The sequence below is a fragment of the Dromaius novaehollandiae genome, chromosome 17 (assembly GCF_036370855.1).
Source record: "Dromaius novaehollandiae isolate bDroNov1 chromosome 17, bDroNov1.hap1, whole genome shotgun sequence".
NCBI lineage: Eukaryota > Metazoa > Chordata > Aves > Casuariiformes > Dromaiidae > Dromaius > Dromaius novaehollandiae.
The window spans coordinates 15398673-15426336 of NC_088114.1; the positions used below are offsets into that span (position 1 = coordinate 15398673).

Genomic DNA, 27664 nt, shown 5'->3' on the forward strand with positions numbered 1-27664 from the left:
GGTTGAAGCTAACTCCAGAGTGAGATGAAAGGCAGTGCTCTGTGCCCTGTAAGATGCCTGGGGAGGCTTTTGAGCTCATGGGAGAGTGAGGGTTAAGGTCCCTGTATGTGCCTGCATGTGCTATCTCAGCTTGTGACCACTATTTCTAAAGTTAGAGATCTCCAAGGATTAAAATCAGGAGAGACTGGAGCTGTGCAGCACATGTCTTATTTGTGGGCTTTGCCTCTTGCTGAGCTTTATTTAAGCTTTACTCTCCTCTTGCTGTTTAGAGAAGTATTTGCTGTCTGCCAGGTGTTCGACTGCCTAATGATTGTTCTGCTTGTTACCTACGTTGTTCCCTTTGGTCCAAACTTTCTGTGTGTTCTGAATTTCAGTACCACAATACTAAGTTCAGGTGAACAAAACATATTTGCTATTCATATTAGGGCAAAGGTATCCATGACTTTTGGAATTTGGCTATGAGGTATCCCACAGGCACAGGAAAGAATCAGATCTAATTCTGTACAGTGTCCAGTAAATTGGATACCACTATACTGAATTTGCTGAAATATAATAATAAAACAATTTCTCTCTCTCGGACCATGAACACATTCTTCAGGTATAATGTTGGGTCAGGGACATACAAGCAGCTCTCAATGCTTCTCTTCTGCAGTTAACTCTGTCTCTCGTTGGTGTTACTGAGTGGCAGGCAAGTGGCGATCATCTGTAAATAAAGATGGAAGATCTTGGGGGCAGGTCATTTCTTCGAGTTAGTCTGATTAACTTATTTGTATATGATATGGTATCTCTTGATGGCACCGTGTAAAATTGCGTATTTTTATATATGCTGTCCATTTAATATTAAAATCATTATAGAAGATGTTGAATTTGGCATCGGATAAATTATTTCTTTGCTTCCTGCAAAAGTAAAGGGGACTTTTGGGAACTCTCTGATCCTTAGATGAAGGAACTGGTATGTTTTGACCAGCAGTTTAGAAGTGCTCTGACCTTATCTCAGGTATCTAGCTGCAGGCTGCTAGCTCTGGACTTTTCAATAGCAAATAGAGTGCAAAGTATCTGTCATCTGGAGACCTACATATTCTGACACAGTGGAAGAACTCTTAATTCACTAGAGTCAGGAGTGGGCTAAAGGGCTGAGAAGTTCTGCAGCAGTGATTTTTATTTAATTGCTGTTCTTCCATGTCCTTCCATTACAGAAACCGGAGCCAAACAGTCAGTTCTGAAGCCAGTGTGGATGAAAGCGGAGTCTTTGAAAGTCTGAAGGCTGAAGCTTCCTCGCCCCAGCAGCTGTTCTCAGGCCTGGCAGGTATCCCCTCGGGCACCATCACAGCCACCCCGTTCCAGGCAGGCTTGGTGCTGGGGTCTGCAGCAGGAGGTGGGGAAGTATTCATTCAGATGCCAGCCCCAAGGGAGGAAGGCACCAGCCGTGCAGAAGGAGCCCCATTTCACCACCGGCAGCAGCCCCATCATTTCCACCATGGCCATCATCGGGGTTCGTCTCTACTACACATGGCAGGAGGGGACCGCCATGGGCACGCTGAGGAAGGCAGTGATGAACAGGCTGGGACTCCAGCCCCTGCTCTTTCAGAGTTGAAAGCTGTGATTGGTTGGCTGCAGAAGGGCCTTCCCTTCATCTTGATCCTCCTGGCGAAAGTTTGTTTTCAGCATAAGCTTGGTAAGCATCTATCTTTTTTTTTGATTGTAAGGCTATCAGAGGGTGGTTAAGAAGCTTTATCTTGCCACTATATCCAATACATTTATCCCTGTGACAGCATCAAGAGATAGTCTAGCATGAAGGGGACATGTTCAAATGGATGGGGTAACCAGCTCCTTTCTCTTACCCTACTTTTAATCCAAGCAGTTATTAGCTGGGTCAGGCCCATGATCTGTTTCCTGTCCTGACATACAGAACATCAGTTCTTTACCATTTTTTGCCATTAGGGCAGAGTGTCTATGTTGGGATGGGTGGGAAGTTCTATGCATGTGTCCACTGCAGTAGCCTTCATTTGATTTAGTTTGAATTTGAACTCTATATGAGTCTAGATTGCCCTGTTTTAGTGGCCTACAAATTTTAATTCCCAGTGGATCCAGAATATCATCCACTTAATTTTCTTCTGAGCTTACGCTGCTGACATCAAATGGTTTAGGAGTGAAGATCCTCCTGCGCAGCCTTCTGTACTCTAATGGCATCTTTCCCTGCAGGGATTGCCGTGTGCATTGGTATGGCCAGCACATTCGCATATGCCAACTCAACACTCCGTGAACAGGTTGCTTTGAAGGTGAGTACAGTATCTTACACTGTGATGCTCTCAACTGACATTGCTCTTTGCATACAAAATAGTATTGATGGTGAACCTTCTCTTGCACTGTAGGGATGAATGCCAGGAAATGGATACAGATTTGTTAGAATCAGAGTACCCTGACATAATCCTTGCTTCCCCTGTCTGCTTCTCCTCATTCATGCTCTCCCACAGCTTCTATACTGCTATTTTCTGAAAGTTGTGACAGAATAAAAGGAGGGAGATGAAAAGTCAGGGGAATTGTAATCTGCTTCTGGCTCTGCCGCTGACTGGAAGTACATCTTCAAGTAGTTCTCTGTACCTCAGTTGCCCATTATGTACAGCAGAAGTGATAAAATCCATTTCACTAGTTTATGATGAGATTTAATTTATTAGCATTTAGATAATGTTTTGAGATGTTCAGCTGAAAGAATCTGTAGATGTATTACTCATCAGTATTTTTTTAATGCTTTCTTGATACTCTGCTTAGAATATAAAGAAACCAGCAGATCATTTCAGGTCTTACGATTTTCAGTGTCAGCAGAATACTTCAACAGCACTACAAGCACACAACTAGAATGGCTTTTCTGTATAAATGACATGGGTGGCACAAATGTGCACTTGTATGTACGAGCAGCAGTGAAATAAATATGATACAATGCTGAATAAGCAGATAAATTGCACAATCGTGTAATAGATTGTTGTTGCCTTGCACTTTGCACCTCTGTCTTGCCAGCAGTGTGCCCATTAATCTGTCTGCTTTAAATCTTAACCTAACATCCATGGCTGCTGAATAGCTGCAAAGAGCTATTTTTTTAATAAATCAGCCTGCAAGAAAAATAGTTTTTTTCCTCTCAAGAGTAAACTTTACTCTCCAAACTAACACTGGGCCAAGACCCAGGACAAGACCTGCAGTCTTCCAGCTTCCGTCTGTAGTGTTCCTTGTCTTTTGAAATGCATAATGTGCACTTTTTCTGACCTGTAATTATTTCCTGAATCAAAAATGCATGGTCTAGAACCTCCTTGCATTCAGATAACATTCACATGTGCTGCATGTAATGATGAGTTATGTTATATTTGGTTTAGCTGTGCCTCTTTTAAGTGAGTTTGGATGTATTTGTAAAAGAGTCCTTTCATGAAACATCCTTCCAGATAGATGAAAGCTGAAAATTATAGACAATATTTGGAACTGACTTTTTTTAACCTGCTTGTCAAGTTGAGTTTTAAATATCAGTAGGATTTGGATGTCCCAGGAAAGATGCCAACTTTGAAAACTGTGTTATGCAAGTAAGGCTGTCATTTTCAGCAGTGTATTTCCATTAATTTTACTGAAGTCGTTTTATGTGAAGAAGTTGGGTGAGTGAGAGACAGTTGTGCTTGTGTTTATACATGTCTGTACCTAGCATCCTATTTCTGAGTCCTAGTCTGGTGTAAATAACTAATTACTGAATGCTTACTTGTGTGTGTGTGTCCCCTGGGTTGGTCCTGCATTTTTCAGCAGTCAAAGGCTCAGCGCAGCCCTTGAGACTTTGAATATATCTGCTCTGTTTCTTGCTCTTGCTCAGGAGAAGAGATCGGTATTGGTTGTCTTCTGGATCCTGGCCTTTCTCACCGGAAACACTTTCTACTTGCTTTACACGTTCAGCTCACAGCAACTGTACAACAGGTGGGCAAAATTTACAGTGTGTTTGATGGAAGCAAGTGATAATTGCTAGGGAGGTAAAGAGGAAGCCCAGTTTTTCTCACTCATTAGGAGGAAACGTGTGTTCTTATGGTATCTGCCATCTTTGTTACAACTTTATAATATCTTTGAATGGAGGAAAAGAATGTGGAGTTCACTTTTACCAATGGACTACGCTCCTATCAAAAAGCAACGTAACCAGGGTCTAAGTGGGCTCGGTTATGTTGATATGCCACAATGCTGCTTCTTGAAACATGTACGCTTGCAATTTTCGTATGTATCAAAGGAGGATGGATAGTTTTTTGTAATGGGATTTCCAAATTTACATTTTGACTGCTATGACTGAACATAAAGGGCAAGTGTTGGAAGCAGATTAGAAACTAACCCACTGATTTTCCTCTTCCTAACATTTTCTTTTCTCTGCATTATATCAAGCTTTTAGTCTATTACGGGAGATAAACTGGAGATGAAGTAGTAGTGTTTTACTTCAGTGTCCTCAGGGCTCGGAGGCATTTGGATCTGGGGTAATTGATCTCCACTTTAAAATTCAAATTAAATCTATTCTGAAGTATAGAAAAGATAGTATTCACAGATTTGGTTCAGTACTATCCTTGCTTATTATAAAGGAGGGATTAAATAACAAACAGGAAGCTAAGAAACAGACCTTGAACAAGGGGATGTCATTAGAATAAACAGGATGAAATGGAGAAATATCAAACTTAGTTGATTAAGAAAGTAGTTTTAATACTAATATTTAATACCATATGAATTATCCTCCCAATGAAAATTGTATTTGTCCCCTTGAAGGGGACTTGGAACTTTGGACTGAAAATATTTCCTGGAAAAATACGATATATGTAACATGCATTGACTGAGCTGTAGCTAGATGTCTCCCAGGTGTTTTTTTTCTGTCTGTAGCTGGTATCATTGCTTTCCAGTCTCTTCCCACCAATACTGTCTGTGAAGTGTGTTCAAGTTCAGTCAAGGTCTGCTCACAACCCTGGTACCCTTTGGACCTGCATCTAATGCAGTTGGTTTTGGTCATTTGAAAGCTGTGTGTTAAACTGCCTTGTTAAAGGGGGAGAGTAGCATTTTTATTTTTCTACTATCCTTTCACCTCTAAATTATTTTAGTTTGAAAAAATAAAAAGGTCTGGTTCTCAGATGAGAAGGCTTGTATGTGTGGATCATAATGAGAGACGGTGAGCTATGCAACACCCTGGAAAGGGTTTGTGGGAAGGAGTGAAAGAGAAGAAACAGGTATGGGGGAAGTGCACTGCGGCATTAAAAAGAGATTTGCTTGCACCATAGGGAAGCAGTGGGGCTCTAGAAAGCAAGAGTGAGATGTCAGGAGGCTCATAAGGTTAAGCACATGGATGGGAACAGCTTAAAATAAAAGGTCATCTAAAATGAAAAAGTTTCAGCGAGTTGGGGCCATCTCACAGACTGTTCAGGGAGTGGTTTATTTACAGTCAACAGTAGGCAATGGCCTCACTGAAAAGCCCCCTTCCTGCAAGTGGTTCAGTGGTGCCTGCCGTGTTGTGGTTGGGCTCCTAGATCTAGTGCTTGCTATGCTGGGACCTGTTCCCACTTCACCAGGCAAGCCTGTGAAGTTAGAAACAGCTACTTCATTTTTGTTTCTTTCTGGTTTATTTTTCATTTCCTGATTTATTTACTTTTTGCTTGTTTCTAGCCCACGATTAGTAGTAAAGTCTCTGATTCTGTTTCTGTTTTTAGGGTTTAATTTTACCCGTTGTGCTGTGCCAGTGTTGTGAGTATTTTAATTCATACTCAGGCTTTTTGTTCTGGGTTGGTTATTTTACTTTTGTGTTTTTTTTCTTTTGTTAAGCTTTTGCTTTTCACCATGAGGCTTTAGGAGGCAAATATTCTGAACAGAAGTCCCTTTTTTTCCACTCTGAGTAGGGTCCTGACCTCATTGCTGCTCAGGTCAGAAGCTCTGGCCCATTGCTGTATGAAATTCTGGTATCCTTGATCCCCCTTCTTTAGAGAGCAAATGCTAAGTTCAGTGTCCAGCCTCAGTTGCTGGGAGAGAGTAGGAGGACATTATTCTGCTGCTGTTCTTTGAGCTGGTGTTGGCTTACTTGCCCCAACTCTGTTGCAGCTGGAGATGCTGGGTGATGATTACAATATCTCTGCAGCAACAGTGAGTTTGGCCCTTCCTCAGCCCCAGTCAATAGCGTTATGTAGTAGGGGGCACTACCTTTCTGGAGCCTTGGTTCGGGTAAGAGGTGCTAATTTACACAGCCCAGCTCTTGGTCTACTTCAGTAGACCAAGCTGAGCCGCTGTCAGAGCACAGCACTCTCCTGAAGCCCTGACTTTTTTGCCATGTCTAATACTGGGTTTTCTTTGTCACCCACTTGTTTCACATGCGCAAGTAGCTTAGAGTTGTGGAGACTGCTGCCCCTGGAGCAGTTCTGCCTGTGGCAAGCCTACCTCTGTGGTGCAAGACCAGTCTGCCGAACATGGTGGTCTTGAGTTGACCATGACTTCCCTGTCCAAGGAGTCGCAGCTACTGATGACAGGGACTTCAAGGGAGAAGGTGTTTCAGGTCATTCCCTGGCTGTTAAGATAGAAAGATGTAGGTGGGTGGGCTTTCACAACCAGGTCTGAAAGAGCAAAGCCTATAGACTAAAGGCACTATTGTTAAACCAATAATTCTTTTCCAGTGTGGATTGAAAGGCTTAACTTTCATAACAGACTTTGTACAAGCTTGGGTCTGGTTCTCTGATAATGGACAAACCTGCTGACCTGGTAGAAATGGGCAAGAACACACAAAGTCAAGAGGCCTAGAGGAAACATGGGGCTAGTTTGCATGTCTTACTGCTGTGACCCTTGAGAACTTGTGCTCAGGTTCAGCGGAGTTCCTGGGCCTTCTCTAGCTAGCAGTGGACAGAGCTAGCTAGTGTCAAGAAGCCTGTGCGAGGCTGATGCTACCTCGTTGATATTTAAGTCTTGCTGTTATGCCTTTCAGCCTTATATTTCTGAAACCCAACCTTGAGAGGCTGGACTTCTTTGACCTGATGTGGATTGTGGGGATCACAGACTTTGTCCTGAAGTATCTCACCATCGCACTGAAATGCCTAATCGTTGCTTTGCCTAAGATCATTCTAGCTGTCAAATCAAAGGTAAGAGTCTCTTTTCTTCTTGATTTTTGCCTGATGGAATTTATCTGTTGAAATTGTACTTCCTGGTTGATTACAGACAAGCCTCCACAGATCACTTCTCTTGCATGATGTGTAACGTCCAGACAAATGCATGTCTGGAAAGAGAGGAGGAGGATATATAACTAACTGCAAAGGAAGAGCATGAAGCAGTCTCCACTCCTGTAGGCTAGAGTCAGTTTGCATAATCTTGCTCAGACTGAACAAGTTTTCTAGTCCATTTCAATCCAGCAAACATTGGAATAAGACATCATACACTTTGCCGATGTAATTATCCACCAGATGTACACCTATGGATGTTTGTCTTTGGTAATCTCATACCTTTACTACATGTGTGCAGCATGAAATATGGGTGGAAGGAGAAAAATAAGAAAATCTCTGATAAAACTTTGGCAGAAAATCACTTGGGTTTTTTGAGAAATCACAGACCTAAGCAAGAGAAGTGACTAAAGTCAGGAGAGAGCATGAGGTAAGCGTTGCATGAGAAAGATCAGGTGCTAGCAGCAAGACGACTGCTTTTCTGGTTGATTTTGTTCTAAGTCCTGTTTTCTGAACAATCTGAACAGATATTTACAAAGCACAAGTTCCTTCTTTTAATGGAAAGAAATCGCAAGTACTCATCTCTTTGGCTTGCTACTTGGGTCAAAGAATAACAACAGTGTTAAACTGGAGCTATTGAGGACACAAAAGATAACATCAGTTCTAACCGTGCTTGAAGAAATATTTTAACTGAACAGTTAAAATACTTAAATATGTACAAAATTGTATGTAGACCAGGCCTAACTTTCAAAACTTTGTCACTACCTTTTCTCTCTTGAATTACCTTTTCATATTTATGTTCATATATCTTACAGATCTGTGATGCTGCTCTACTTATTAGTATCTGCATTTCAGTGGCAAATGTGGCAAAGGGTATGATTTGCATTTGGTAAAGAAACTTTCTGGCAGCTGTTGGGATGAAATGCACTATATAAATGCAAGATATTATCATTAATTGCAGAAAGTCTCAGGCAGGGCACTTAAGGGGATATCTAAACTGGGAATAGTTTTGCTTACAAATGACATGGGTGGCAGGGGAGTTGAGCAGTTTGTCCCTGCACAGCCGGGCTATTCGAGATGGTTATTAATTTATTTCTGGCGATTGTCCAGGTCCTTTTTTTTTCTTCTTCTTCTTCTATTACTATTATTTTATTTTGGGAGATTAATGTGCTAGGTCAGAGCATAATCCAGCCTGAGGAGGAGGGTAAAGTGATGTGAATAGTCTTCCCAAGATAAATTGCAGAGCTGGAAAAGGTTCACAGCCTTTGCTTGCATGTCTGAGAGCTATCCCAAGTACTCATTAATCCTTGTCGGGAGAGAAGAAAGAGACGGGGTCTTTATTTGCAGCTACAGTGGGAGGTTGGTAAGATCACATCTGTCAAGGGCCTATAATGACTCAGAGCACAGATGCTTCATTTTTAATATCTTTTTCTGGATAGCAATATTTCTCACTTTTTTTTTAAGTCCCTTTTTTTGTCTTAGGATGTTGTTGATGGTCTTACTGTCCCTTGACATCTGAGACTGCTGTTACCTACTGTTAGGGGTCTGGATTTGTTTTTTATCCCACTCTCTACACTGCATCCATTAATCCAACGAAGGATGAGATCTGATGTAACAAATTAAGCAAGATCAAACTGGGATGGGAGAACTCCAAGAGAACCGCAGGATGCCGTTGGAATTGTAACTGGTAACCACGTAGCTGAGCTCTTTCCACGAGCCTGATGACCCAGCTTACTTCTACAGACTGGCACAATGCTGCACATCCTATTTATCAAAGGAGATTTAAACATAAGCTTTTTCTTAGTTAAAACAATTCTGTTGCACTTCAGACACATTAACTGTGACCAAATTCTGATCAAGATATTTGCCATCTGCTGTCTTAATGTTCACCAGACACAAAGTTATTCTTGGTGATAAAAACATGGTGTTGGTGCTTGATGACTAGCCTGTAGTTTGTGAGCTTCTGGATGGCTGCAGCATAATGGTGGCAGGTAGCAAGCTGCTGGAGAAATATAGACTAAACTCACAGGGTAGAGCTAGAGGCTTTTTTTGGGGGAGATAATATTTATTGGGGATTTTCTGCTGATACAACAAGTCAGAACAGCAGCCTGTACTTCCCCATAATCCAGGGCCTGAAGTGGAGATTGCTGCACTTGTCAGGGAAGCAGTTCAGCACGTCTGTGAATGGGATAGAGGTACTTTATCTTGAGCTTCTTTGCAGTACCTTCTTGCTGCCTGTTAGTAGTGACCAGCAAAACTTGCCCATGGATGGGGTCTCAGAGGCTGTGATCATTCTGAGCTCAACTTTTGAGCAGTCTCTTCAGATTTTCCTTGTTTTGGAAGTTCCAAAGCTAGTCTGGTTTTTCATGCTGCTCCTTGAGATTCTTCTAGTCTTCTCTGCATATTATGTGGTTTTCATTAATGCTTTCATAGTTTTTCCAGTGTGAAGCATCTCCTCTGAATGTCCTTCAGTTTACATCTCTTACCTGTCCTTACTGTGATTAGAGCAAAATCAGATTCTCTTCTTTCTTTTTTATACATCAAAGACAGTCTTCATATCTCCCCTCAGTTATCTTTGTAGGCTAAACAACCCCTTTTTTTGAGTCTTTTCTCAGAGATCGTTCTTTCCAGGTCTTTAGTCATTTTTATAGTTCTCTTCAGGACTGTCTTTAATTTCTTGCAATACTTGGAACTAACAATAATTCTACAGAGGTCTTATTGATGCTGGAGAGAGTGGAATGACTACATCACGGGCCCTGCATGTGAATACCATTGCTTCTTGCATTCCTGTATGATGATTGTCTTTTTTTGCAGTAGCATATTGTTGTGTCATGTCCAAACTGCCATCTTTTATAATCCTTCAGTCTTTTTCCTGCAAACATACTGCCTAATGTGCTGCCTTGCTTCTTATTGTATTTGCACAATTAATTATTTGTGCCCCTATGTATAAAAAAATGCTTAATTTTTCTTTAATGAATTGCACCCGTGTGTTTTCCACACCATTTCTCCAAAATGTCAAGATCATTTTGGATTATAATCCTTCCCTTCAGTGTGTTTACAGCCCTTCTCAGTTTAATGTCAAATGCACGTTTGATAAGCATACTGTGTTCCATTATCAAGGTCATTAATGAGAATAGTGTACAGTACCAAATCCCACTTAGCTGAGTTAGATGCATCTTTTCATTTTGACAATGAACAGATGAAAAATGTGGGCTAGAGCACTCAGTTCTCCCAGTCTAAGGTACCTGGGTCAGGTATTTTCAGTATGGCCCTGTCACAGGAAGGACCGTATTTGGTTTAACATGACATTAAGAACCATCTGAGATCCAGTATGATTTTAGAAGAAAAAAGTGAAGAGGCTTCCCATTTAGAAGAAAAAAGTGAAGAGGCTTCCCAAGGCTTTCTTCTTACTGAAGTAAGATTTATGAAAGCGTGAATTGATGCTATATCCGAGAAAAGCAAACTAACATTAGAGAGCAGAAAGAGGTTTGTCTTTGCAATCTAAACACAGAGAGCAGGAAACAGCATTTCAGGCCCAGAAGTGGTTGACAGAAACCAAAATGATACTCAGCGCTCGAAGTGCGAAGCATGAGGACTGCTGGGCTGCATATGTCATCTGGATACAACTAGCCAGAGTTCTCCAAGCTTGGATGCCTCAGACGTGAAATATCCCTGCCAGCAACCCCTCCAAAGAATGAGGAAAGAATGCAAATTTAACAAAATAATCACAGGTTCCCGGGTTCCAAACCAGCTCGGAAACTGGAGATGCCATGAGAGGCTGTGAGACACTACAACAGGTTGGAAAGGAGGGAAAGAAGAGCTAGTGAATGGGGGAGTGATTTTTAAAGAAGAAGAAAAAGAAAGGTAACCCTAACATCAGGGTCCAGTCTTGTAACTCTGCAGTCAGTGGGAGTTTGTGGGAGAAGGAGCAGACCTGTGGCTAAAGGCATCCCTTCCTCCCCCAGCAAGGAGGCTAGTTTGAGCTGTGATGACTTGTGCCCAAAGCTGAGTACAAGTTTTGATAGCAGCTGGGCTCACAATTTCTTTGGGGGGGGTGGGGGGGAGCTTGGCTCCCACTCTGCATGCTTAAGGCCTCTCCATTAAAAAAGGCAGATAAGATCATTTGGTTCAATATAAAATGAATTAAAGTAAATTAAACTGCAGGAGCCATGTGGCCTGCAGAGGCTTCCATTGTTGTATGCATAAATGGCAGCTTTTCATTTTCAGTGCTAAGGAATGACAGCTTGAGGGGGGTGGAATTAAAAATAAGGAAATAAATAATAAAAAGACACAGTTGCCAAAGATTTCTGTTTAGGAAATCCCAGGTGCCTGCAAGTCTCCCATCCCCTCCTCATGCTGCTGTCAGCAATCTCAGCTGACATCCTAGGGAAGGGAGTGAAACATGGGGGAGGGGGGAGAGAAAGAAAACTGAAATAAAAGACCAGGGGATATAGAGGCGAGAGACAGGTACCAGGCACACACTTCTGTCTAAGGGTCCGAATTGCTGGTGCATTAAAAAAAAAAAAAAAAAAGCCCCAGGTAAGATTTTTCTTTGCATGCTCTTGATGCAAGAGCACAGCAAAGTTACAAGAGCACCAGGGAACCTAGAAGCTCCATTTCAAGGAGAAGATTGAAAATTCAAAGGGAAAACACTTAACATCTGTTTGTTTTAAAAGCATAATGTGAAATTACTATTTGAATAAATACTCATCATTTTTTTTTTGAAAGCTGGGTCTAGACATTGCAAATCATTTTACTAGTCCACAGTGATGCTGGCCTTACATGAAGTTTTTTCTGTGTGCTGTGAAAATGGTGTCAGTGGCAAGTGTACATCAAACCCTAGTACGGTGGACTTCTCACTGCGTCAATCCATAAAAAATTTTTTTGTTTTGTTTTTTAAAGTATCATCTCAGCAATGCTGGTTGGTGTATATGAGCAGTCACTCTTTACAGAGTTTTGCCCTTGGGCTTTGGACCAGATACCTTTTTCAGATGCACCTGATGTTTCCTAGTGGGGATGGTTAAAGCTTCACCACGTAAAATGGCACATTAAGCTTTCCATATTCCTTCTGAGGTGGCATCTTGGACATAAGTGAAATATCAGAATGTCTTTTACAGACAGCAGTTTGATTTGGATCATTCGACTGAAGCAAGCTCCCTTAAGGTACTATATTACCATATGTCAACTGATCTGTTATAACTTTGTGTATTCCAAGTCTAAAGCTAGTAAGACATAATTTTGAATATCCCCAGCATTCTTCCAATGTTTGAATGGCACATGAGCACGTACACAGTTACTTTGGTTACCACATCACCACCTGTTTCTGTCTCTGTGCACCTCCATGCATAATTAGCCAGTTACTGAAAGGAAAATGAGCAGTTACTTGCCTTACAATGATCAGGATTATTCTGCAGCCTGCCTCCATCTTCTCTGTGTCAGAGCTCGGTACCCATGGGATTCCATGGTCCCAAGTCCTGGTGCCTAGCCTTTCTCACTAGGCAGACTGACCCCTACCCTCCGTCACGCAACTGGTTGTGTTGAGGATATACAGCACAGCTGACTTGTATGTGTAGAAATTTTGTGTTCCTGGAGCAACCAGCTCTTCTGCACAAAGCATTCATGTCGAACAGTCCATCTGAACAAGTCAGTCCCTCCAAATGCCAGGGAAGGAGGGCAAGCTAGAGCATCTTGCTGCTGCCAGAGGAATTTCTCTAGGCCACAGCTTCCTCCAGAGGGCTCGCAGTAGGAGAGAGGGTGTGTTAATTGTGATACGATGGTAGCAGCCTTTTTCTAATGTCCCTGCAGCCTCTCTTTTGTCATGGGGCCAGATATGTATGGGTCATTTAGCAGGGAGAAGTTGGTGCATTACATTCTTCTGGCCTGAGAAGAACAAGGTCTCTTGAAGCATTTGAGTCCTCTGGATGCTACTGACCAAAAATACAGAAGCGTTTGCACAACTCGCATGAGCACTGGGAATGGGCACATAGATGATGCATTACAAAAAATTTCCAGGTAAAGATAAAGATCTTCCTGTTCCGTGGTTGTGCTCTTTTGTACTGTCTGATGTGCAAGGTAATCTTAATCTTTTCCTACAGTGTGCCTAAGGCAACGTTTCTAGAGAGGTGATAGTTATGGGTTCTTTTCCTCTCCTTGATGGATCCTCTGGATGCTCTTGGGGAAGAACTCACTCAAATAAATTTGCTCCTCTTAGACAACAAGCTGAGCCTTGATCCTCTAGAGCCACAGTCTCGGAACTGTGTGGTGGTTCTGCAAAGACTCTCTTATTTCAGGCTGGGACAGATGTGGTGTCCCAGGGACAGAAGTGTGGGATTTATTACTCAGGAAAGAAAAAGATTAACTGAAGCATAGGACTGGGTAATGAGGAACTCAGATTCTCTCCTGTCCCTCTCCCTAACACCCTTTGAAAGTCTCTGCTATTAAACTTTCTTAAAGGGACTCATTGGTCTGCCTTTCAAGTTTAATTCCCAGTCTGAGACATCTGAGATGTGACCTTCAGAAATGTTGTGCACTGACATATCTCACATAGGGTGGGTTTTCTCATATATAGCTAAAATACAAAATACAAAAAAAATCTCATATTCTTTCTAGTTCCACCTTGGAATTACTTCTAATTAATCTTGCATGGATTTGCACCAGCCCCCTCTGTGCCACAATCCTGTTTACTGCTCCTGCCCAACACTTTTTCTTATATTGGCAATATGACCTGAAATCTCAGAAGAGCATGCTCTCCTCCCATCCAAATTGCCAGCAGGTCTCAAAAGTTTTCCTAGCATCTTCCTGTTTCAGAACATGTCCTAATGCTGCTGGCAACAGAACAAGTGAGACTTGGAACTTCCCTTGAGTGCTAATCACAACTTACAGTTGCCTCATTGCAACTTCTCTCACTTCTCTTACATCCCATTTTAATTACGCTGTGTAAAAACTTAGCCTGTCTTTCTGTTTCCTTCCGTGGAGGCACACATGCACGGTTATGCAAAGTCTTATGTCAAAAGAGATTACAAAGTCAGTGCTTAGTTAGGATATGTGGGAATTAGCAGGGCTTCTGCAACTGTAGTTCGCTCCCCTTTGTATATATATTGTGATTCAGTTTTTAATTACAAGATTCCATGTTATTTTTCTGTAAGATTTCATCCATCACCAAAAAGGGTATACTGTGCCCTGCAGATGAAACAAGGTGATGTACTGAAAGAAGTTGTATAAATTGAAAAGTTTATAGAGAGTAAAGACAGACTGTTGGAAAAAGAAGAATGCTGGAGAAGTTAGAGTTGAATGCTACATTGGAGAATTGAATTCCGTCCTTTTCTTTGCCAAATACTTCCTATATGAAGCTAGGAAAGTCACGTACAGCTGCAAACTGAAGTCTGGCTTAACTTTTAATGGTAACATGATCTATAAAATTAAGTGCTTTGTAAAAAGTCTGATCCCAGGCATCTCAGCTTGGACACCAAAAAACATTACTTTTAACCTTACTCTTCATATGTCTTAAGCTTTCATTTAGAAAATGCAGATGATAGCTGCCCCTTACTCCAGCCAACAGTGTGAAAATAAGTTAGTTAATTTTCTACTATAGTGGTGATATAAAAAAAGACTGAGGAAATTTTAGTAATTCTCAGAGCAGAGTTGGAATAGCATGAAGTGATAGAATGCAGATTTGACATCAATTAATGAGGATATAACAGGATGCTAGTCACATGTTTAATGAGTATCACTTACCCACTATGAAAAATAGCACATGTTCATATCATTAAAGACTATATAGTACTGCATATACAAAAGGAAAATTGAGGTTGCGTAGAAAGCCTGAGTTCTGCTCCTCCAGAATGAATGCTTGACTTAAAATATAGAAATGGTCTTTTAATGTGGTGAAGTAAGTGGAGGAAAAGGGAGTCATTGATTGAGGTTTTTTAATCAAAGCATTCTGGACAAAAGTAACCAGAAATTTCCCTGTGTGGCATCACATGGCTCATCAGCAGAGCTGGTATAATTAGACCAACAGCACAGACCATTGCGTTGCCACTTGCGCTAATGGAGCATTTGATAGCAGTAGGCTGTCAACTTTTACAAAAACTGACCCAACAGAGGAAGCGAGGTAAGGTTGTACTAGGGAGGTACATGGGTATTTGGTGACAGCAAAGAGGTGAAGTTTGGATGTTTGGAGCCTGCTGCTTTCTGGTAGTTGTGGACCTCTGCCTTGTTGCAGCCTGCCTCACCTCTCCTGTCTCCCCAGTTCCTTTGCTTTGGTGGTGGTCAGTTCTCAGACCTCACCACCTTTCATCCCCAGCACCATACCCCTCCTCATCCTGATTTCTCTCTTCTGCCTCCATCTTCTCTACTCAGGTTTCGTGTTCTTTTCCATTTTAATCAGGCTTAACTCTAGCCTGTTGCAAGGGCTTGATGAGAGCAAAGCAGAGACTCTGTTCCGGTATCTGACTCTACCCCAACTGGGAGCTGTAATTTTAAGCGATATCCTATATAGTCTCTGCAGTCCAGCATGGGGACACGCTCACTTGCTCTGCAGGGCTGGTTGCTGCACAATCTGGTCGTGCGCTGCAGCTGCAACAGGCTCACCACCAATAGCTTTCCTTAATTTTCACCACAGAGTTCTGCTTATTCTATAGTGTGTTCAAGAGAAGACTCCCAGATTTGTCAACTGCCCAGATTTCTGTGGATTTTTATGAAAGAGGAAAAGATAAGTTACCCAGCAGAGAGGCAGCCCCTGCATTATTTCGAGTTCTGGTTCCAAACCAGAGATGCACAGGAGAAATAATCGTATTCATGCTTAACATAACACAATGATTTTTCCTAATCTTGAGAAATAGCTGAAATGCTTTAGCTGAAGTTTTCAGACAAAATTACAGCTTGAGACAAGCATTTGGCTTGGAAAATTTCAACCTAGACAGCCAAAATGTAATAAAGCTGAAAAGCAGAAGACAGAAAGGAGTATTGAGTGCATTTAGAAGCAAGGGGTGCTGCTTGCAACAAGTTTTTGGTATCAGAAGGCTGAATTTCACTGCTGAAGTTACAGGGAATTAACCTTGTCCTCCAAACTTCTGTTTCAGGAGAAAGACCCCACTTATTTCTGGCTCAGCCTTTTGTAGACAGTTGTGATTTTCTAGGCACTTTTCCTAGTTTAAAAAAAGGCTGGTGTTACAATTGTACCGGGCTGAGACCTAGGTCTCAGACAAGCCTTACATTTAATTTGGAGCACCCTTTACTGTAGCAGCAGTCCTCTGAAATCCTGTTCAGCTGTCCTTCTATAGCTTCTCCCATCCTAGCTGTAATCACTCCAAGCTTATCAGCAGGCCTCTCTTAAATGGTCAAGTGGGTGGTGTTAATGGGCTGGATGGGTGTATGCATCCATTTAAAGCTGTTCACTGCACTCTTGTGAGGGTGTTAACAAGTATCTAGCTGCTGATACCTTGCAGTTACCAATGAAAACTGAAGATCAGCGTTAGATAACAGGAAAATTGTGAAAGCTTTGTAGGGAATGGGGATTCTGTAGTTAAAAAAAATTTTTGAAGTTTTTCACTTGCTGCTGGTTCATCTCACAGCCACGCTCTGCCTCTTGTAGTTTGGCAGCCTGCCTGGACCTCGAGGCCTGCCTCTGTGACCCATCCTTCCTTAAATCTAGCTGTGGGCTGTAGTGTTGCAGTGCCTCAGAAGCTTCTGCGGTAGAGGAATTTCAGTTTTGCCAAAATTTCAGGCTTCAGAGAAAAGGACTGCAGAGTTGCCCCAAACGCTTGATCCAGAAATTCCTTCTGATGCAATAAGAAAAGCAGCAGTGACCTGTCCCAGCACAGCCTGCTAGGGAAGCAAGGCTGAAAAAAGTACGAGTCTAGCAGGGAAAAAGAAATAAAAGAGAAAGCAAGCGGTTTGCTGCCTTTGGCTTGCTGCTAGCTTTCATCAGAGCTGGCTGCAGAGGGGCGGCAAGCTGCATGTGTGGAGAGAGGAAGCGACAGCATAGTCATTAGCAGCCTGCGACCCTCTGTCATGGGGGCTCCAGAAATAACGCTGATTGTATCGAAGCATGAGGCTGGAGAGAGCCCTCCGTGCTAATTTAATGAATTGCTTGCATTTAGGACCCCAGATTGTTGCTGTTACATTTCTGCTATGTGATGCCACCTGGGATTAACAAGGAGGAGGGGATGGGGGAGAGGAAGAAAGCGGCACTGGGCCGTTAGCAACCGCTGGTGTGACCTCACTCCTTGTCCCAGGGGATATGAGATCATGAGAATGCCAGAGCTCTCCGAAGGACTCGATTTGTTCGGTGCAGCAGGACGGCCTGCCGAGTGATCTCATCCCCGAGACCCAGGGGAAGGGCGCTGGCTGCGCCTCTCCTCATGGACTGCGGAGGACTTAATCTCCTCTCCAAGTCTCACCAATTAATGGCTGACCTGCAATGACATCACTGATGACAGAGCTAATTGGGACAACACAGCAAAATTCTAGGGGAATTTCCCTCCTCTCCTATCAAATAGGAGAACATTGACATAAAAAACAGATCTTTTAGTCTGGATAATGTCATTACAGCTTATGGTTAGTTCTGTGCTCATTGCTTGCCCTAGCCTATTACCCCAGCACCAGTTCTCCCTTTTAAACAGCGTGGGACAGAACACAAACAGTTCATCATCAACCTGGGGAGACTATGTTAGACAGCCATAGGTAGCCATCTCCCTAGTCCCTGTCTTAGGTGCTTTGAGTTAGAGATGACATGATTAGGAAAAATCTGTGTTGCACCTCAATGTTGTAGTAAGCCAGGAGAGAGTTAATGTTACCTGGCAGGTGTCCTTCATTGAAGGAAGGCTTTCTGACTGGAATGAGCACCAGAAGGCAAGAACTGCTTTGGGAAAGTTTTACAAAAGATGCTACCTATTCTTTGTGTCTCTTTTTCTGCAGCTTTAACTCCTGCATGTGCAAAATCCCCTCTTCACTTAGCTTCCCAATAGTGATAATGTATCACTTATTTTACAGGGAAAGTTCTATTTGATTATTGAAGAGCTGAGCCAGCTGTTCCGCTCCCTTGTCCCCATCCAGCTGTGGTACAAATACATCATGGGAGATGATCCATCAAGCAGCTACTTCCTAGGTGGGATCCTGATCATCCTCTATAGCCTCTGCAAGGTGAGGAATACCTCATGAATAATCTCTATTTCTGACCAGGGAGCTGTAGAAAGGGCAGAGCAAGAAGAACAGCTGACAGGAACAAATATACATTTTGACCATTGCTACTACCATTCAAGAAGGGAAGATGCAGCAAGTAGGGGCAGCATGCACTTTGGTTGCCAAAAATCATTTTGTATCACCACTGTATGGGCATTGGAAGCTAGAGAGAGATCTGTTACTGCTCATGTGGTGTTGCATCAGGTTGATGAAGTCATTGCTGATTCCTAGTGCCTTTTCTGAAAGGCTAGAAGAGAATGTGAGACCTGGGAGGATTGATATCAGAAAGAGAGTTTAACTGCCTCCAGGCTTCCAAGTGCAGCATTAAGAGAAAGACTGCAGTCAATCAAGTGTTTCCCTCTAAACCTTCCTGTGCCTTTTGAGGCAGAGGAGGCATTGTCACACACAGTACTGAATACAGCAAGCAGAGTGAGGGACTTAACTCCCATCTAAAGGAAACCGGCAGTTCTAGCCCAATTCTAGGTCCTGGGTCTGGCTGATACACATCCCGTGTCTCAGTGGTAGAGAAGTATAATAAAAGTTTGCTCAATAAAGCAAGTTAAAAGCACAGTTTAAGACTCTGCCTGTACAATTGTGAGTAAAAGCAATGAGTTTTTTGTAAGAAGTCTGAGGCCAGAAATAGTATTTATGTAAATCAAAATAAATTTGTAATTGTGTATAACATGCCTGGGGGCAAGAGCAGTAGCTGAAGCAAACAAGAGAAGCACCTGTGTTATGAGTCCCTCTGAGGAACGTGCCAGATGAGTCACATTTGCTGCAGCCCTGATGCTTGTCTTTGCCAAGGACAAAGATACTATGGGCTTGCAGAAGCAGACTGAAGTACTGGGAGAAGAGAGGATGTATTTGAGCATGAAAGACTGACAGATTCCTGAGTCATACTATAGCTCTCATCTGAGGTCTGGCTACAGTTACAGCTATATGTTGTATGGAAGTACAGCAATGCAGCCCCTGCTGTCAAGGATTTATAACTTTTGTAGGCATCATAGATAGAGAAGGTCACAGGAAGTAAGATGACTTGGTCAGAGCAGGTCTGCAACCAAGCCAGGGTCAGAGGGAACAGTGAGGCCAGGGTGGTCCCCTGCACACTCTTCCATTCTCTCAACTACACTTTTCCAACTCTGAGCTGCTGTGTCTTATAGCAGAGGGTTCAGTTTCCTCTTTCAGAAGTGTCATTGTCTAGGCCCCCTCCAGCCAGGAACAGCCAATGCTGCATGTCCTTTTGGCCTTGTGAGAATCAGCGATCCAGATCACAGTATAAAGACAGATTTCATGTGGTCTTTCCAGTGCCCTTCTTGTGACAAGGAAGTAACACCTGAGAAAGGGGTGCTTACCTGCAGTCTTACATACAATTTCTTATGTCTGGAGAAAGCATCATAGTGTCAAGAAGCAGCAAGGGCCAGCTGCTCCTTAAAGGAGGGCAGAAAAGCACAACAACGTAGGCAATAGAGCAAGGGCCTTGCCAGCCAGGGCCCAGTCCCACAGCACCTGAGTAAGGGGAGCAGGGCAGGCCTGGAGACAGTAGCCAGGTTCAACTGAGAGTCCAGATCATCAGAGAAGTTCATAGCAATGAGGCAGGTCTGAGGTTAAGCTAGGAAGTCAATCTGCAGGTTAGAGCCAGGATCAGGCAATGGTAACATCTGTCAGCCACTCCAAAGATTTCTGGATGGATCTATAGCAATGAAAGAAGCCCAAGATAAAGCTGGGGAGTCAGTCCACAGGTTGGGGGGGGTGTAGAAAAATGGAAGTTAGGGTAAGACACAGGTATGGCTATACCTAAACTAGACATTAGCACTCCTACAGCATAGCTTAGGCAGGAAGAAAAGGCCTGGGGCTGAGCTTAAATAGCTCTCTTGGGTCTATGGGCAGGGTGTGTGGGTGGAGACCCCAGGTGAGGCTGGTCAGGCCAAGTTCATTAAGGCCTATTAATGCACTTGAGGCCATGATATGTAGGTGTAAGTAGTTCTTTGTGGACTGGCTTGATGTTTCTCTATTGTGAAGACCTTATCAAGCAACCTCATTTTGAAAAGTTCTCCTGATCTGTTATTTAGAAGCTCTATGAACTGGTCTTCACTGTGACTTAGGATCAGGAGCATAGAGCACGCTTGTATGAAAGTGCCTTGGCTGCTGTCTACACCTTCAATGTGCATACTGCTTCCTCTAATTCATCCAGTTCATCAGAGGTGTAAATGGATGGATAGACCTGCTGAAAAGTGATAGGTCCAGGAGCCTGTCCCAGGTCACTGTACAGCAACTTCCTAGTGCCACAGATGTGTCCGGGTGAGAATTAGACTATGTGTTGAAGACTCTGCTTGGAAATGAGGGAGAAAAGCAGGAGCAAGGGGAGCATGCTCTTCCAAAGCAGATCACGAAATGCTAGGTGCAGGCACCCCATTTACAATCACAAGAGTTGCAAGTCTAATTCTTTGCCTGAGACACTGAAAATATACCCAAAGGAGTCCACATTAGCAAAGCCACAAACCACATTAGAAAAACCACGGAAGCCAATTTGGCACTCAGACCTTCTGTGCTTCTGGCAAAAATCCAGAGCTCAGACCGGGCTGCATCCCCTCTCTCCACACAAAGGGCAGATTCAGCTTTCAGAAGACTGTACGTAGTGCAGCCAGTGGGGGCCATCTTGGTGTCCCTGTCTGGACTGTGCAAGCATAAACCTCTGATTTTGGCAAAGAAATCCCAGATGTTAATAAGTTAAGGCATCAGGTCTTCCCCCTCCCCCCCCCCACCTTGAACAGAAGCGCCCAGGTGAGGGTAAGAGTGGTATTGGGGAAAAAAATTGGCAGAGTGGTGTGACAGTAAGTTTCTGCTTTGCCCCAGCAGGGACTGTGAGTTGAGCCCTATCTCAGTCACTGGAAGAGTTTGAAGGGGTTTGATGGCAATTTTACAGCTGATCTTCCATTGACTTGAAGAGAGCACTGACTAGCTGTGAACCTAACTTTTGCAATCCTATTGCTAGAAAGATGACTGATGCAACACAGACTTCAGTGGGTGGGGAGGCAAATTGGTGGTAAAGAGATTACTGAAACATGGATCTCTAGGGGTACAGGAACTCCAGAAGAAAAAAAAATTAAGGAGGGAAAAATGAACTGGAAGAATAGGAGTCATCAGAGCCAGAGAAAAGGCATTAGAAGTCACATTTATAAGCAAAGCATCCAGAAGAAGCTGTGAATTGGACTGTGGGAGAGAGCTGATCCCTATCCGTGTTAGTAACTAAAATGTCTGTAGCAGTCTGCAGTCTCAAGTGCTAGTTGCTGACGGGAAGCATTACTGGAAGGACCCTGGGAGCCTTTTTACATGCTGACTGGAAGCATTACTGGTGCTTTCATATGATTCCATATCTATTGCATGATGATCTCATTGACATTCCCTGCAGTGAGCCCACTTAATCATTCTGATAAAAAATATAGAAAGCCAACTCCAGGCATTTTGGTGCCGACATAGTGCTAGTCCACTACAGCTCTGCGTATTCTGCATCGCACCTTCCCCTACCCTCCTGGCTGCTCCTCACTCAGATGGCTTAGGAATGAAAGGTCCTGTTATGTCATCTGGCTCCTCTCCCAGCTAGTGCAGAGCTGTTCTTCACACAACCATTTCTTTACATCATGCCTAGTTCTTAGTGTGTCCCACCAGCAGGTAAGGAAGATGCAGCTGACATACTGGTTTAGGTTTTGAAGTTGTTTCCCCTTTGTTAGTTGTACCACGTCTTCACTTTAAGAATGCCGAGCATCCCCTCTCTTGCCACTGTGCTGAGCACCTTGATATTTGTAGGCAGTTTAACATCTTTTTCCCCTGCTTCTGTACTGCTTAGCTGTAAATATTTGTGTCTTTTATTCTCTTTTCAGAAGTCATTTTCTGCAGCCTCATTTTCTGCCCTTCTCTGAACTGCTTCTAGTCCAGAACCCAGAATGACCACTGCTCTTCAGACGCAGTTACATCACATTTGCCAGGCAACTGAGGGAGGGGGACAGGAAAAGGACCCGATATTGCCCCTGCCTTTGGCCATCTTTGGGCACGTGCAAGTACCAAGAGGCAGGATCCCTTCCCAGCATTTGCAGTTTCTCACTCTTTAAGCAGATGGGAGCAACCCAGCCTCAGTCCTGCTTCCCTCTCCTCAGGCCTTTCTTCTCTTGGTAGTATTTAATCACAGCTCACCACTAAATCACTCTCTGCAGAAGGACAGGCAATTCCCACTCCTTCTCTCGTAATATCATCTGGACCCTGAAGTGTCAAGCTGTGTGGCAGAGCCTCACGGCCCTGGAAATCCCTGTTTTCCCCAGAGGCTGAGAAGAGCAGTTTTCTGCCTCTTCTCTGTAAAGAGCCTGCCCCTCCTTCCCGCTCTCTCAAGCGGACTGCAGAGTTTTCCAGCCTCACTTCTGGGCTTCTCAGGTGCTCAGTTCCCAGGGTGAGATTGGGTCCCTCTTAGCCCTCTTCGACCTGTGGGGACAGGCAGCTTGCCCCATCACAGCTCCTTGGTTGCTGCTCCCCTTTCTCTCGTGTGACATCCCTGATTTGCAGCCCGTTGTTACCAGGGCTTTTTGGCTACCCTGCTGCACTGTCAATTCACATTTATTACGCATCTCCTGATCACCGTGAAATCTTTTTTGGGTCCTGTTGTTGTCTAGGCTCTTTGTTCCCTCTAACTATCCATTTGGAGAAACTGGGCCACATGTTTCCTGAATTTCTGGACCGTATGTGCACACGCACACACACACATTTTGTAAAAAGCATCTAAAATTGAATGTCTGTCTTTGTTGCAGTCTTTTGACATCTGCGGTCGTGTGGGAAGTGTCCGGAAGGCGCTGAAAGTCCTTTGCACCGCACAGGTAAGTAGTCACATGTGTTAGGCCAGCTTCATAGGTGGAATCTTGTTACTAATAAATGATGGAGCTGATAATTGCTCAGCACATCAGGATCATAGAATAGAGTGGCTTGTTGGCCCATGGCTGGGAGAAGCTAGTATCTCTTGTCCAGGGTGGTAGGAACCTTTTCTGATATCTGCCCTGTCTGAGCACTGGTAAGGGATAATAGCAAGGCTGGTCTGTTTTGTCTGATCGGAAGCCTTGTACAATATGGATTAATGCATTGATGCGAAAATCTTAAGAAGCTGATAAAACTGTGAACTGTGGAGTGTAAGAGAGACTTTTAAACAAAGATATGTATTGCCTGATGTGCAGTGGTATTAAAATAAATAGATACTACAGTATGCGGAAATTGTCCCCGGCATGGCATTATACAGTAGTGATATTTAGATCTCTTGTAGTGAAATACTGTGATCTGTTTTGGAACAGTAAAGCCCAAGACTGTAGGGAAAAGGAACATAACATCATCACAGTTTGTTAGAGCTTGACTCACTTACTCTGTGGGCTTGTGTTGGTCATTTTTCCTCAGCATGTTTCCATTTTCCTTGTTACTGTTACAATAGGAAAAGCAACATTTACTTTCCACTTATTTTACAAAAATAAGGTGGGAAGCCTGTGGGTGCTGCTGCTGTTATTCTTTCTTCTATTATCTAACTTGCTAATAATAATACCTCCCACCATCTAAACACCTCTGCAAATGATGCTGAATTAATCCTTTCAGCTCCCTGTTGAGCTCATTAAATTTCATTATCATTGCTCCACAAGCAGAGGCACTAAAAGGTGGAGTCAGCTCGAGGGGAAAACAAAACAGAGAACGCACAACTCCAGACTGCCCGTGTTCTGTGCGCTGGTCCCCAAATCGTCCCTTCCCGTATACGGTGACAACACCAGCCTGCTTCCCAGACAATGCAGGGAATCTAGGGGTGAAAAGCAGTGTCTGTGCATATGCTCAGCCAGAAACCAGGTTATCTTTAAACCCTTTAACAGGGGTGTGTTATTTTCCCCTCTCCCTAACAGACCTATGGAGTTCGTGCTACCAGCCAGCAGTGCAGTGAGGCAGGTGACATCTGTGCCATTTGCCAGGCAGAATTCAGGGAACCTTTGATCCTTATGTGCCAGGTAAGAACCCCATGTTCCCACCTCAGGTGCCCCCGTTGGTGTACACTTGGTTAACCTGTGCAGCTGGGGAGCGGCACGGTTAGCCTAGGCACTTAAAAAATCATTTGCTGGGTCTTGGTCTAGCTCCTAGTAGATATTTATTGCCCTCTTCCAGACAGCCAATGATTCATGATAGCTGAGCCATATGAACTTCACTCTGCAGAGTCTGATCATAGCTGTTGAGATGGAAAAGACCAGCACTGTAGTCCGGGGACTGCCAATTGGCAATCCAGACCTTGGATCTAGAATGCAAGGCATTTTTATCTGACCCTTGGGGATACTGGCTAGTCAACAGGCCAGGCCAGGCGAATTATGAGCATCGCTCTAAGTGCTGTCAGAGGGGCACAGGTCCAGAATGAGCCTGACAGGGTGCATTAAGACAGGTGCAGCACCATGCAGTCATGGCTGGATTGGTCTGGCCTCTGAACACCTGGCCAGGAATAAAAGTAGCTGTCCTGCATATATGTTACCCCTGCCAGTACATGGGAGTTGTTCCGTTTCTCATTTGGTAAGCACTGGCAAAAAACAAAAGCTTAAGAGTGGCATGCTCTGAGTAATACAGTAGTCTCAATCTGGTATTGTTAAAACCCCTCAAACACACCACACTGCCATGTGTTTTGATCATATATCAGAGGCTGGGCAAAGGCACTGCTTAGTGGAAGGGCTGGTGATGCTTTCCCAAGATTTTCTTTCCTGTTCCCACTCGAATTGGTGGGATATGTGTTCTCTTATGATGTCAAAATAAGGCTCTAGAGACCTTTTTTGAAGAGTTTCAACATTCCCATGCTTTGGAGCAGGGGTATCCAGTTCAAGCAGGTAGGTAGCCTGCGCATCATGCATGTGCCTCTTGATGTTCCTGTGAACGTCTGTGCAGATGCTGTCAAGCTGTAAGCCCCAGAGGAAGCTCTATTTCTATATGCTAATCAGTCAGTACTTTGACAGATAACATCTCTGCCAGGTCCATGTGTGCTGAGGAGGCCTCAACTTACAGCTTCTAGTACTCCATTCTCCCTATTCCTGCTTGTCCAGTCTGGGGCTGGATGGGATCGAGTGCTGGACAGTCATCTAACCTGATCTCTCTATTAGCACCCAAAACAGGCTGGAGGGAGAATCCTGTTGTGTCTTAGGGTAGCAGTGAGTGGAGATAATGAGGTTTGAAAGCTGACAGTACAGAGAAGGGGAAACTGGGATGGTAGAAGCTACTGACTAGAACTGGGTGACATGAGAAGAAAGAGACAAATTCAGTAAGGAGTGGGGGAATGAAAGGGGACTTTCTGAGCTAACTAAAGACTTGCAAAACAAGCCAGGGACATGATAAGTGTGTGGCATGGAAACAGAGTGAAAAAAAGGTTAGAGTGACAGCCTGTTACTGCTCTCAACTACTCTGTTAGCCCAAATATCCTAGCCCTTTTTAATGTTTCTTCCTGTTGCTGTATTTCACCTTTGGGAAACTGATGTACTCATTGTTGGGATTTATTTTTCAAACCAGCTGAGTATTGCTGATCAGCTGCACTGTCCACCTGAACTCAAATGGTTTCTTGCTCCCATCACTGTCCAGCTGAGTGTGCACCCTTAGTAACGGGACTGGATCTCCTGTCCTCATCGTGATGATGCTCTTTTGTTCCCACAGCACGTGTTTTGTGAAGAATGCCTCTGCCTCTGGTTCGACAGGGAGAAGACCTGTCCTCTTTGTCGTTCAGTCACAGTAGACACCCTGCGTTGCTGGAAAGATGGCACCACCTCTGCTCATTTCCAGGTGTACTAAACCAATACATACCAACACATGGAATGACCTGTGCGGAGACAAGAAAAAGCTGGAAAATCTTTTGGTGTCCCACACACCTATTTAATTGCCTGTGGATTTGTTGTCTTGGTCTGTCTCCCAGCTCTGTTTCTCCAGCAGCCTCTAGAACAGTTGTTACTAGTTAGAAACATTATCCTAAAAGGCAAGAAAGATCTGTTTCATGTTGTGGCAACCTCCGTGGCTGAGCTAGAGCCAAGATTTTTTTTCTTGAACATATATGTTATAAGCTCCCTGGCATGTTTCCTTTTTTTCTGTCCTTTTAGTATAGGTAAATGTTGCATGCGTAAGTGAAGCATGCTGTGAATTCACCATTGCATGTGTATAAGCTGGTACAGTGGAAAAAAAAGCTGTCCTCCTCTGGCTCAAACCACAGGTGAGATTTTTCACATTAAATCATCACCCCAACTTCCCTGAAATTAGAACTTCACAAAATTACACTGTTGCTGTCATACTACCTTTGAGAACTCTTCCAAAACACTGCCTCAGAGCCACATGTCCGAAGATCTGTTTGGGGGTTGGAGAACATCATTTCCCAGCAGCCTTGTTTTTGCAATTGATTCCATAAAATATGTGTGTTGTCATTTTAATTGAATCTCAAGGAATTTGGGAAAGACCATGTTAGTGAGCCTGGAACTGACACTTGCTTTTCTTGGGAATGTTTTTCCTCTTTAATTTTCATGATCAGACTTTCTGATTTCGTAGCCTATGGGAGAAGAGCAGGAGGCAGGGAGAGGTTAAAGTCAAGTTTGATTTGACTAGGTGAAAAGTTAAGGTCCTAACCAAGACCATATCACAAATTCGGGTATCTCTGCAGCATGTTCCTCGGCACAGCCACTTGAGGCAAGGTTTACTGGCTTTAAAATACAGTGCCATTCTGCATCCAGAACCTGCCTGGGTCCAAAATCAGAAGAATTGTGCTCATGCAGCACTGAGCCCATATCGCACTGTTGATCCCAGAAATGCCGGGCCATCAGGATACAGGCCCCCCTGGAGAGACTGGATTTAGTGAGACTCACTAGCTTGAGGGCAGCATTATACAGAAGCAGCTGCATTGCTTCAGGAGCCAGCCTGGTTTATATACAAGCTGGATAATCCACCTGTGATGGTGGAGACTTGATTGTAACACCTCCACTTCAGAACAGGCTCTTCGAGGAGATGCCTTATATTGTTAACAGGCGAATTAACATACTGTATATCCTAGGAGGAAGAGATTGCTGCTATTTCCATCTCTGCTGAGGGTGCTGCAGTGACACTTGCATGCAAATGGAGTTGCTGTTTGTTCGCTGGAGCCTTCTCTTTCACTAAACAATCTCTGCTTTTTGCTGCATGCCCAGAGAAAGTGCCTCATTAGGCAATTGTGGCATCTTCTGTGCTCATTACTATGGAAATGGCCGTAAGGTTACAATCCCACTTGAGTGGATAATCAGGAAGAACTGTACCTGGGG

General features: G+C 43.6%; 1 protein-coding gene across 4 annotated transcripts in view; it reads left to right on the forward strand.

The window, feature by feature from the left end:
• The window catches only part of RNFT2 (ring finger protein, transmembrane 2), a 31178-nt gene extending 4850 nt beyond the window's left edge, over positions 1-26328 (forward strand). For all 4 annotated transcript variants that reach the window (XM_064522317.1, XM_064522316.1, XM_064522318.1 and 1 more), the window contains exons 4-11: positions 1197-1675; positions 2203-2279; positions 3845-3945; positions 6953-7106; positions 18174-18323; positions 23156-23221; positions 24275-24376; positions 26046-26328. In XM_064522317.1, the coding sequence (XP_064378387.1) occupies positions 1197-1675; positions 2203-2279; positions 3845-3945; positions 6953-7106; positions 18174-18323; positions 23156-23221; positions 24275-24376; positions 26046-26180 (1264 nt within the window). In that variant the 3' untranslated portion in view covers positions 26181-26328. The remainder of the gene's footprint in view (positions 1-1196; positions 1676-2202; positions 2280-3844; positions 3946-6952; positions 7107-18173; positions 18324-23155; positions 23222-24274; positions 24377-26045) is intronic.
• The last annotated feature ends 1336 nt before the right edge of the window (positions 26329-27664 follow it).